At 34.3% G+C, this 12,980-nt stretch overlaps 1 protein-coding gene across 5 annotated transcripts in view; it reads right to left on the reverse strand.

The window, feature by feature from the left end:
- pfkpa (phosphofructokinase, platelet a) overlaps positions 1-12,980 on the reverse strand; it is a 41,015-nt gene that overhangs the window by 16,895 nt on the left and 11,140 nt on the right. For 3 of the 5 annotated variants that reach the window (XM_073831192.1, XM_073831193.1, XM_073831194.1), the window contains exons 8-15: positions 11,692-11,787; positions 9,337-9,429; positions 8,684-8,809; positions 7,999-8,063; positions 6,698-6,767; positions 4,532-4,678; positions 1,620-1,690; positions 1,422-1,509 (exon numbers count right to left, since the gene is read on the reverse strand). In XM_073831192.1, the coding sequence (XP_073687293.1) occupies positions 1,422-1,509; positions 1,620-1,690; positions 4,532-4,678; positions 6,698-6,767; positions 7,999-8,063; positions 8,684-8,809; positions 9,337-9,429; positions 11,692-11,787 (756 nt within the window). Of the gene's footprint in view, positions 1-1,421; positions 1,510-1,619; positions 1,691-4,531; positions 4,679-6,697; positions 6,768-7,998; positions 8,064-8,683; positions 8,810-9,336; positions 9,430-11,691; positions 11,788-12,094; positions 12,191-12,980 lie in introns of all 5 variants that reach the window. The other 2 variants (XM_073831190.1, XM_073831191.1) reach the window with 1 other exon arrangement.

Consider the following 12,980-nt stretch of genomic DNA (forward strand, 5'->3'; position numbering starts at 1 on the left):
GCAGGGCAGGGCAGAGCCGGGGATTTAGTGAACCGCCACCGGTGCTGGGAATGGGGATGGAATGAGGGGACAGACAGGGAATGAAAGAGACAGACGAGGAAGGAACCGAGTGGAAAGCCATGGCCATCACGACGGAGAGCATGAGATAGAGGATCCACTCCGTACACACACTTCAAATAGAAACACTTCCGTAAAATACATACACACACATCCTGATGATTTCTGTATAGAAAGAGAGAAGATGAGCCTGAACTCAAAGCATGAAATGACTTGCAGATGAGCTATTCTGAAATTGAGGTGTCATTGTTCGCTCTTTAATGGCGCCATTTGTCATCTCAGCTGTGTAAATGTTAATGTTGTGCATTCAAACGGCTGAAAGATGAACCGGTGCCTGCTAAGAAGGAGATTTTCACTATTTCTGAATGCTTTTGGATGTTCGTTATGAAAAGAACAGGAGCATAGGAAGCTTTAGATGATGCTGCATAGGAAAACATGATGGAGAGGGCAGGAATTTTAACAAAACAGTGTTATGGACTTTTTAAATTAAGAATTAAATAGTTTTATAAAACGAAATGACAGACATCAAGGTGTAAAAGGATTGATATCATTTAAAATTATAATTTTAATATTAAATCTTAAATAAATATCAAATAATGCTTTATTGTTAATTATAATATTTATGAAAAACACTTTACAATAACGTTTCTTAGTTAACATATTAGCATTAACAATGCAAAAAATGCTTTTCTTAGATTTTTTTTGTCTTGTTTCCAGCCAAAATAACTAAAAATTCTTAAACCAAGAAGGATTTTCTTAAAAGTAAAAAAAAAAAAAATAATTTAATTTTCTTGTTTTCAGAAAAACAAGTTAAAATGAAGTGCGTTTTTGCTTGAAACAAGCAAAATAATCTGCCAATGGGGTAAGAAAAAGAATTTGTTTTCTGTTTGAAATAAGATTTTTTTGATTACCCCATTGGCAGATTATTTTGCTTGTTCTAAACAAAAACTCGACTTATTTTTTCTGAAAACAAGAAAATATTTTTTACTTGTCTAGAAATTCCTTCTAGATTTAGGAATTTTTAGATATCTTGGCTGGAAACAAGACAAAAAATCTAAGTAAGAAAAGCATTTTTCGCAGTGTATTTCTGAATCTTTAGTTAATTAAAATACACCTGTTCATTGTGTCGGAAATTGCTCATGTTCATTAAATAATATTAACAATATTAATGAATGACATTAACATTTTCTAAAATAAAGACGTAAAAAAATATAAATTTTAGAAATTAACTAATTATGATTAATTAATGCTGTTAGTTGTGTGTAGTTAACTAAGGTTAAGTTTATTGTAAAGTGTTAGCTATTTATGTGGTTATATGCAAAATATAACATTAAAATGCCTAAAGCTCATGCTGGAAGACATACCTCGAATCCTCCGATCACTAACAATGCATTTATGTTATTCTTCCGCATCTGTTCTGCAATTTTGTCAACGTGCTTTGCAGGAAGCGTTCTGCAAATTTGAGAATATTGCACTAAGTATAGCACATTGCATGCAAAATCATCTGCATTACTAATCTGTATATAAACATGCAGTATCAACTTTCTATATAAGATAAATACCGTTTCGTTCCCAGCAGCGATCCACCCTGACCCGTCCATCCACCTACGTCTGCCCATTTGATCTCTTTTATCTGAGGAAAAAAGATAGAATAGTGGATCAAATATGCGTTGAAACAACAATTTCTAAGTACATAAAACTTAAAAATGTGAGTGAGCAGATTAGATATCTACAAGGGCAGCTGTTCTTTAAGACAAACCACACAAATGGCCTTTCACACAAGCAGCATTAGTGACTAAACCACAGTTAATGAGTATGTGTCTAAGAATAATTTGTTTAAGCTAACAGCTCAACAATCAAATCATTGTCAATAAATTCTACAATATGCATTAGCCATATTTAAAATAAGTAAATATGACATTGCATTTACAAATGTATTACATCCTGTTAAAGTAAATCAAAAAAGCACTTTAAAGTTTCGCTTGTTTTATTCAATATAATTGAAACTCTAATACATTTTCATTTAATTTCATTCATTTAATTAACATGCAATTACTGTAAATGTAAAATGTTGCATTCAGCTTGCAGTTAAGCATATTCTTTCAAAGTATAAGTACTCTTTTAAAATTGTGCTCCATATGATGCCTTACAGTATTTTTTATTTTTATTTTTTCCAAATAGAAATCCACATGTTTTAAATGTGATTACCACTCATGTGCTTTCTAAATTCATTGGCTTATTGGATTAGGCTGGCTAAAGAGATCATAATGAGGAACTCAGCTATGGATGAGACTCTCTCAACCTAGGAAATCTACCAATGTATCAAGCCTGGAAAGAAAATAAGAATTCAAACACATTATTTAAAAAAAAAAACAGCTATTTTGAAGCTATTGATATAACATGAATAGATTTGATGAGGCATTGCTGTCTCTAACCGAGTCTGTAATCCTCCTTGAGTTTGTCCAACAAGATAATTAGTGGATCATGTCTTAATCTAAGGTCCAAGCTCATGTAATGTAATTAATTGCTCAGTGTTTATCTTGATTCCTCCGAAAGCGCTTAGCATACGGCTAATGGATTTTACACATTGCCCCCCATCAGCACAGAGTGGTACTGTAGTGGTAAATTGATTTATGTTAATCCTGTCATGTTCTGCGTCAGAGCAAACAGCAGCAGTGCAGGGCTACAGGCGACACCGCAGACTGTGTTGTTTTCATCACCTACCTGAGTTAAACGTGTTAATGTAGTACTTCCGGCTCTTAAAGCAATTACTAAAGCAATACAATTAGCACAACTAGATGTGAGCGTGCAATAATTGCTGTAACCTACGGGCTTGTGCTAGTAGTGCTACACAAAACAGCATTTGTATAATTTATGTTGCCTGTACACATTATTTTATCTTAATGTGAATTTGTGGTAATGCATATTTTCATCTCATGGCGTCTAACTGGGGCATGATATTTCTCATTGTGACCCTGGACCACAAAACCAGTCCTAAATGAGTTTTTTTTTTTTTTTTTTTTGTAAATTGAGATTTATGCATCATCTGAATAAATAAGCTTTCCATTGATGTATGGTTTGTTAAGATACGACTATTTAAAAATGTGGAATGTGAGGGTGCAAAAAGATCAAAATATTGATATTATCACCTTTAAAGTTGTCCAAATGAAGTTCTTAGCAATGCATATTACTAATAAAAAATTAAGTTTTGATATATTTAGGGTAGGAAATTTACAAAATATCTTCATGGAACATGATCTTTACTTAATATCCTCAAGAATAACTTTGAGATTGCCTTGAACTAAGATGAGTCTCAGCTTTTAATGATTTTTAAGGGAGTTTGTAAATGAGATGTTAATTTAATACAACTGTTAAATAAACAAGAAGTTAATATTAAGTAACATATAATGTCTGACTCTAACACAATTGCCTGATTTTTTTCTATTTCGTCATCAATAATATTTTGAAACAAGTCCCAACTGAGCCGCTGCACATCTCCATTCAAACACAGCAGTGTTTGGTTTATGAATGAACGTGCATTATTAAACGAATCTAGTTAGTCAATTATTCAATGTTGCCATTCATAAAAACAGTCACTTGCTTTATTCCTGAATGAATCAGCTGTTCGCATGAATCAAATGAATTATATGATTTAGCAATTAAATCAGTGACTTGCTGCATTAAACATGAAAATGCACCTACAAGCCACTTTTGTGTTCTTCTGTCCCACTTGTAGTACAAATGAATTTTGTTAATACTGATTTAATTTGATTGGTTACTTATTCATATTCTACTTGTTCTTATTCTGTTGTTTTACTTAGAAATTTAAAAAGCTTAAAAAATGACATACTTTAAATAAAGTTGGCAAAAATGGCATTACAAAGGTAAAAACACAATTTCCCTGTAAAATTACTTTAAGGAGTCAAATATCACCTCATAATGGGAATGCTAATTTCTGTTAGTGCTCCTAACTTAAAAAAAAATTGATATTGCTTGTATTTTATTTCAGGGCTTTGACATACATTTTTAGAGTGTTGTTTAAGCACTATTACGGATAAACAGCAGTGTCATAGAGGTGTATAGATATACAATGGGTCTGATCAGAGGGTAAAAGTTATTTCCATATTTTAGAGGTTGAATCAGAGGTATTCAAGCCTTAACATACTTTATGTAAAATTAATTAAAATGTAAGTTAGTTTTTTGCATTTTGTATTTTTACTTTGAAATGTTATAAATACAACTCTTCATGTGCTCCCTTGCCATTATACTTAAAGAACATATTGCTGTATTTCTTTTTACTTTAATTTTTTTTTTCTTCCTTATACTTTTTTGTAGTTGGTCTTAAAAAGGTCTTAAAGTCTTAAATGTACCCTCATAAAACCTGCTAAAACCCTGTGAATGATTCCCATAAACCACTTAGTTTAAAATCTACTATATGGTTATTAAATATAGGATTTTAGAGATAAATATTTACCTGTCCCTTATAGAATCCTTCAAAACCGTCACTGACAGCGAACATTTTGTGTCCCTCGGAGATGCCCACTCTGACAGCAGATCGCACAGCTGCGTTCATGCCAGCCGCGGGGGCTCCCACATTCAACACAGCCACGTTAAAATTGCTCTGAATGGGGGATAAAGACATAACATGTCAACAAATTACATTAAAATCACTTCTTATAATCCAGCAGAGCATTTGCTAGCATGAGCCTTCAGCTATATTACTGACTTAAGTTCAGTTGTCTATAATAAACACAGCTTGCGTTCTTGTGGACTATAAATCCCATTGGATATATGCAGCCTGACATGTACAGCACATTAATAAAAATGGTCATATTTATTTATATAACCAGTCTGTATGTCTATATATGTGACCCTGGACCACAAAACCAGTCTTAAGTCGCTGGGGTATATTTGTAGCAATAGCCAAAAATACATTGTATGGGTCAAAATTATTGATTTTTCTTTTATGCCAAAAATCATTAGGATATTAAGTAAAGATCATGTTCCATGAAGATTTTTTGTAAAATTCCTACTATAAATATATCAAAATGTAATTTTTGATTAGTAATATGCATTGTTAAGAACTTAATTTGGACAACTTTAAAGGTGATTTTCTCAGTATTTCGATTTTTTTGCACCCTCAGATTCCAGATTTTCAAATAGATGTATCTCGGCCAAATATTGTCCTATCCTAACAAAACATACAAACATCAATAGAAAGCTTATTTATTGAGCTTTCATATGGTGTATAAATCTCAGTTTTGTAAAATTTAACCTTATGACTGGTTTTGTGGTCCAGGGTCACATATATTCAAGACCTGGCTTTTCTTGATCATCACTGTGTTTTTGTGTTGATCACTCAATGCCTATTAAGAATTTAACAGTGTTTCCAACCAGCCATCGCTGGTTCATCAATCTGTTTTCCATTGCAATCGGTGCAGGGTAATTTGGTCTTTCGTTCACTCGACACACAGCCCAGAGCGTCAGAGAATGATTATTGACTAAACACTTCTGGACAATCAGCTGTTTGACTTTAGTGAATGTGATGCAGCAGCTTTCCCATTCAAGACTCTTGTTTTCTGGTCTACACTAGGCTTTTAGAAAAGCAACATTAAACATACAGTACTATGCATCAGTTGTTCTCAAATATGGGGTCGAGACTCACTAGGGGCCTTAGAAAACTGCCAAGGGGGCCCAAAGATAGTTTAAAATTGTTTAAAATAGGACAAAACTACTTTAACATAAGCTAAAATAGCTAATAATAATAATAAAAACTAATGTTAGTTGTAATTATTTGAGAATCAGGGTTCTCATGTCCTTGGAAACCCTGGATGTACAATATAGTTGAATTTCAAAACTGATTTATAAACGTGGAAATAATAAAATATAAAATGTGAATTATATAGACCTGAAAATGTCAGGTAAATTAGAAAATCTTACAAAGTCTAATAAATAATTATAAAAATAAATAATAATAAAAAATACTTAAAAAATATACATTTTTCCAATTGTGTCAGGCTTTAAAATTAAGGGTACAAATTGCTGGTAAATTGCTATGTGCAAAACATAATCATGGTAAAAAAAAAAAAAAAAAAAATAAATAACCCCTGAAAAACTATCAGTTATTGGTTTGAATTTATAATTATTTAATTTAATTAGTTCATACTCCACATAGACAATTTATGGAATCTGAGCTGCATAACCTGATTGTAATCACCACAAAAACACCATGGTATTGAAGCAAAAACAGCCTTTTTGGTGAAAATGTGTCAACTAAAAACTCAAGTATTGCTGCCTGATGCTTGTTTGAAGCATTGAAACAAACAGTTTGAAGCATTAACACAACTAAAGGCCCTTTAAGGATTCGGTGACACTGAGATAATAATAGCTAAAGAATAGAGCTAAAAATAACTATCCACGAGCAGAAATATTCACACAGGATGTGTGGCAGGACTAATTAATCTTGGTTTCCTCTGGAAGCATCTGCTAGGGGTGGAATTCTGTCTCACAGCATGTAGTGAAGGCTTGTGAATCAGCAAGTCTGGTCCAACAGCATGTTGATGTCAGTCAACAGAGGTGTTTAGTAAAAGATCACCCGAGTAAAACAAACAGAGAATCCCTCTCAGGATACAACACTCACGTGTGGAAGCTCAGACTCTGGTTTGCGGTGAGCCAGCAGCTTGTAAGTCCTCAGATTGTTCTCAAAGCTCCTGCGTTTACACACAAACATATAAATGTTTGTAGTTATGATCAAAATAAAAACAACATAATCAAAAATGACAGTAAAGACTACAAGTTATTGATACAAATATAATAAGAAGAAATGTTACTTCAGCAGCAAATCTCTATGTAATAGAATGTTTTCTGAGGAACACTGGTAAACTGAAGACTAGAGTAATGGTGCTGAAAATGCAGCTTTGCATCACATTAATAAATTACACTTTAAAATGTATTTAAATTGAAAATAGTTATATTAAATGAGAAGTTCACTTCCATAACAAAAATTTACGGATAATTTACTCATGCCCTTGTCATCCAAGATGTTCACGTCTTTCTTTCTTCAGTCGTAAAGTATGTTTTTTGGAGAAAACATTTCAGGGTTTCTCTCCATATAGTGGACTTCTATGGTGCCCACAAAATTGAACTTCCAAAATGCAGTTTAAATGCAGCTTCAAAGGGTTTTAAACGATCCCAGGCGAGGAAAAGGGGTCTCATCTAGTGAAACAATTACAATTTATATACTTTTTAACCTCAAATGCTCATTTTGTCTAGCTCTGCGTGTATTCTGTGTATTTTCCTCCAACTTTAAAATCATCCTACATTGCTGTTTTACCTTTTTTTTGTAAGGGGGGTTTGATCTTCTTTGCATGTTCACTTTGTAAACACTGAGTCTGTACTTCTGCAGCGATGTAGGATGATTTTAAAGTTGGAGGAGAAAATGAGATGGGAATTTTTCGAACTTCCCTAACTGGAATACACATAATACACGCAGAGCTAGACAAGCAAGCAATTGGAGTTAAAAAGTATATAAATAGTAATTTTTTTTTAGAAAATCTAAAAATCGTTTCACCAGATAATATCCTTCTTCCTCGGCTGGGATCGTTTAGAGCCCTTTGAAGCTGCATTTAAACTGCATTTTGGAAGTTCAAACTGGCGAGCACCATAGAAGTCCACTATATGGAGATTGATCCTGAAATGTTTTCCTCAAAAAACATAATTTCTTTACGACTGAAGAAAGAAAGACATGAACATCCTGGAAGACAAGGGGATGAGTAAATTATCTGTTCTGGAAGTGAATTTCTCCTTTAAATTGTAATAATATTTAATCAAATGCATTCAGCCTTGGAGAGCATAAGAAACTTCTTTCAAAACATTAAAAAAATCTAACCAACCCCGAACTTTTAAACAGTAGTGTAGCCGCAAACAAAACAGCAAACGCACCTTCCACGTAGCTGCACAGCCTCTTCAAATCTTTTCTCATCCATGGCCTTCTGTACCTGCTGTGTCTACAAGACAAACACAAGCACTTCTATTATAATGCTATAGTATCTTTTTTCAATTAAAGAGATGTATAGTTCACCCAACAATTAAAATTCTGTCATCATTTACTTACCCTCATGTTGTTCCAACCCTATATGAATTGCTTTATTCTGTTAAACACAAAAGAAGATATTCTAAAGAATGTTGGTGACTAAACAGTTGCCAGTAGCCATTGACTTCCACAGTATTTTTTTTCTCCATACAATGAAATTCAGTGTTTATTTACCCACATTCTTCAAAATATCTTCTTTTTGGTTCAACAGAAGGAAGAAACTCTCAGGTTGCAGGTTTGGAACATGTTACGGGTGAGTAAATGATGAGAATTTTTCAGTTTTAGGTGAACTATACCTTTTAAGCACATTTTCTGTAATGTTACAAAAATAAATCAGATTTTTAATGAAGTGAATCATTTTGTACAGAGACAGTTTTTATTTCACTGAATGTAATTAGATATTTAAATGCAAACGTCGGACTGATTCACGAGTGCAGCAGTAATACTGTGTTCTCATTCCTCTGCCGAAAAGCGTGAGTGTGGATCTGTATTATCACAGCACTAAACCCGATCTGGCATCTGTCCAAGTCTTACCATCTGCACACACTCCATGAGGGGCAGCCGCACAGACTGGTTCCCACACAGAGACACCACGCAGGCTGGCGTGTTTGCCGTGGTCTCAAGCAGAGCCAGAACCGCCTCCACACCCATACGACTGGCCTGAAAACAAACACAAAACAGCATTGCAATCTGTAGTGCACTTAGTCAACTCTAATGTAAGCTGAGTCACTTTATGTATAGAATTAGTTTCAGATTCCATGTAAACAGAAAATGCCATTTTAAGTATGCCTAGGGAATTACATACTGTTTTTCATCATGCATTAAGGATGCTATTGCCAACATAGTGTGTTCAGTAAAGATATATGTGTGTTATTTGCATAAGCAGACCTGCATAAGCGCTTGCCTGCTGTAGCTGCTTATTTGAGCATCAAATAATGTACAAAACATGTACATAAACAATGTTGAAAACAAATAAAATACTCCCACTTTGGAAACAACGCTAAGGTTCTTCTATCCCTGCATTATTTTTTTTCCCCCCATTTCCCCAGAGTGCACTTGAGTCTTTATTTTGTTCTGCATCATTGTAGAAACAGCAGAGCACGTGCAGCGTGTGGACCTCAAATCTGTTTATATACTTAATGTAAGCTCTCCCAACCCTCCTGTTTTTATGTCCGAGAGTTTCTCACCAGAATCCTGTCAAACGCTGAGGGTGTCCCTCCTCTTTGGACGTGGCCCAGGATGGTCACGCGTGTGTCAAAGCCCAGACGCTGAACCACCAGCTGGAGGAGTAATAAAGAAGATTTAGAGCTGAATTATAGGAATCAAGGGAATTCAGAGGTTATAGGTCATATTTTGTCAACGAAACGTCTTGTTCATCAGACATTAAAATGTAAATAAAAGCTAAATCCTATGAGTTTCTAAAATTTGAAGTAAAAATTCACATCATAATCATAATGTTTACTAACCATACAGTAAATAAAATGTTAATAATTAAGTTAATCCCAAACTGAAAATTATGTTGTCATTTACTCACCCTTGTGTCTTTCAAAACCCCAGTGACTTAGAACACAAAAGGAGTTATTTATTTCTGTTTCTAACAAAAAGCTACTGTATGATTTAGAATATAGTGCACAAGTCATATGAATCACTTCTGTAGGGCTGTCACTAATGATTATTTTGCTAATCGACTAATCGGACGAATATTCTGGTGATTAATCAAGCAACCGATTATCTGACGATTAATCGAGTAATCGACTAATTATACTTTTTTGTGGTAATAAACATAGATCTAATAAACAATAGATTTTAAAATGACTTAAATACATATATAATAGCAATAAGAGCACTAATAATTTGTTCAAATGAAGTATCAAAAGCAACTAATCGAATGGTTTTATTAAACAAAACTGTTAAAATGCATAATGTATTATAAACAATAGAACTAATGCACATTTTGCATTATAATAAATGACTGTAAAAGGTGGCAAAAGGCCTGACGATTGTTTTTACACTTTACTGCACAATCTAATCCTTGTTTAATGTTGACTAAACAATATTTAATTTAAATATCCACTTAATATTTAATATTGGGCCGTTTCTTTATGACAGAAATGCTGCAGACACTGCAATATCTTGATATGTGGACATTAAAATGTGTAAACTCAAAGGGTTCTAACTTTTATTTTAAAATTGCGATGGAATGATTTTTAAATGGGTTTAATATATGACACATCCTTTATAAAATGTGCCACTTCTGGCTATTTGCAGTCAAGGATTTGTTTTAATCGAGTACTCGAGTTCAATTGAGAGTCGTGACAGCCCTACACATCTGTGATACTTTCATGGTGTTCTTCTATTTTATTTTATTTTTTACAGTTAGATAGCCACTGGTCTCTTTTATGTATGTGCAAGAACAGTGTTAGCCTTCTACAAAACCCTTCTACAAAAACAAAAAAAATATTATTGTGTGTCCCATTGAAAAAAAGAAAGTCATATGAGTTTATATTGACAGCAGAGTCACAGTAAATGATGCCAGAATTTTCTTTTTTGGGTGAACTACTGTATTTCTTCATACATTTCACTAAATTCAAATGTTATTTAATGATAAACCTTGGCACAAGCAAAGAAGACCTGACTATCCCATAATAGTGCATGCATTTAGCATAAAGATTCAAAAGAAAGCCGCAACGCACATGCAGAGAATAAGAAATTTGGCATTAATTGGTGAAATTAGAACAGCGCTCCATGCTAGTCAGTGAATTAGAGGTCATTTTTAGTAGGTAGCATTCAGAGACTGTGCTTTAACATTGTAAATAGTGTAATTCCTGCAGGACCTTTTCAGGATTAAGAAATGTACTTCCACTCACACTGAATAAACTGAACAAAGAAGACATAAATGTTTCCATTTCCACAACTAAAACTAGGTTTTTACATTGCCTGAGGAAAATGTGAGTAGTGCTTGGATGAGTAACACAAACCACCATGATGCTGGTGTTAATTTAACAAATTTCCCCACAGTTTCCATATTTCTATGATATTTTGTACCTGGATAAGCCTGGGGCCTCACATATGTACAGTACATGTACCCCATTTCTCTAATAAGTATCATTCATGTATTCAGTATCACAAATAAAGTGACAAGATATGGAATGTAGTTTAAAAAATTTGGGTTAAGGGTTTTTTAAAGTAGAGTATGAGCAATACTAATATTGTATGAGCTTACCTAATATTTCTTGTAACACAAAGTATTCTGAAAGAACACATAAGACTGAACTGTAAAGCACGAAGATGTGCATGCTCCTGCTTAAGGTAGCATTCAAAACACTCACTCACTGATGCCGTGCAGTAGTTAAGATATACAGTAAGTAGAGGATAGCCGTAGCTGGTTATGTTCAGAGGTGACCACAAGTGCCTTACCAGAAAGAGTGTGTGTGTGTTTAAGCAAACCACACAGGACAAAGCCAGAGAGGGCGGACATACAGAGCTCACAGAGGTCAGGGGTCAATGCATGAGCTGGATCTCTATGCACCTCATGTACTTACATTCTTTACATGATCTGAGGTAATGGGCTGGTTGTTACGATCAATCGCACCTTCAGCTACTATTATGATATTCAGCCTTTTCATTCCTGCCCGTTTCTAAGAGGGTAAGAGACACGTCACAAACTGAAGACAAAACAGCGGGAGAGATTCAAAAAGCTGGAATTCAGGCTGCAGAAGTGGCCAGCAAGTACTGATAGTGCCTTTCTCCTACCAAGAGTCTTGTGCTCAAGTTATCAATGCAAATTGCTGTCAGTGTGAAAGCCCTTGCACACCATATAGCATGTAGTAGAATTTAAAGCATGCTTTTGCAGCAAGTCTTTGACATCTAATTGGAGATGGGCCACTCCAGTTATAGAGCATTCCAGATTTTTGCTTTCTCCCTTTGAAAACATTCAGTACTCACATCCTTGACTATACTAGAAGTAATAGCTTTTCCATGTCTGTCAATGGCTCCTTCAGCGACTATGATTATGTTCAACCTTGAACCTCTGGATCGCGTCTGGGGCGATGAACACATTTGTTCCACAAAAAACAAGCATGTTATAAACAGAAGAGGATGTACCAATATACAATACATATTGGGAATTTCAGGGACTTTTTCAGGTTTAAAAACTGAGAAATCCAGGATAAAAATCACACTTCTAGAATATTGTTAACAAATTCTACTTAAGAAAAAGTTAAGCTTAACTAGTTCATCTAATTGACATTACAGCTTGCAGCTTGTCAAGCTACAGTTTCAGAGTCGCTTTCCCATCGCTGCATACAACCACAAGCTTTCTTAAATGGTTTTGACAATATTCCAAGATGAAACTAGTAAGAATAAACCTGAATGGAATACAAGTGTGAGCACCTGACTAACATGAGGATTAAAGGATTACTTCACTTCCAGAACAAAAAAATTACAGATAATGTACTCACCCCCTTGTCATCCAAGATGTTTATGTCTTTCTTTCTTCAGTCGTAAAGAAATTATGTTTTTGAGGAAAACATTTCAAGATTTCTCTCCGTATAATGGATAAGTATGGTGCCCCCAAGTTTGAACTTGCAGAATGCAGTTTAAATGCAGCTTCAAGGGGCTCTAAACAATCCCAGTTGAGGAAGAAGGGTCTTATCTAGTGAAACGATTGGTTATTTAAACAAATTGACAATTTATATACTTTTTAACCTCAAATGCTTGTATTGTCTCGTCTCTGCGATGTGCATGCGTGATCTGGGTCAATACAGTTAGGGTATTTCTTCAAAATCGTCCTACAGTGCTGTTTTACCTTTTTTTGTAAAGAGCGTGTGAT

The sequence above is a fragment of the Garra rufa genome, chromosome 24, assembly GCF_049309525.1.
Source record: "Garra rufa chromosome 24, GarRuf1.0, whole genome shotgun sequence".
Classification (NCBI taxonomy): Eukaryota; Metazoa; Chordata; class Actinopteri; order Cypriniformes; family Cyprinidae; genus Garra; species Garra rufa.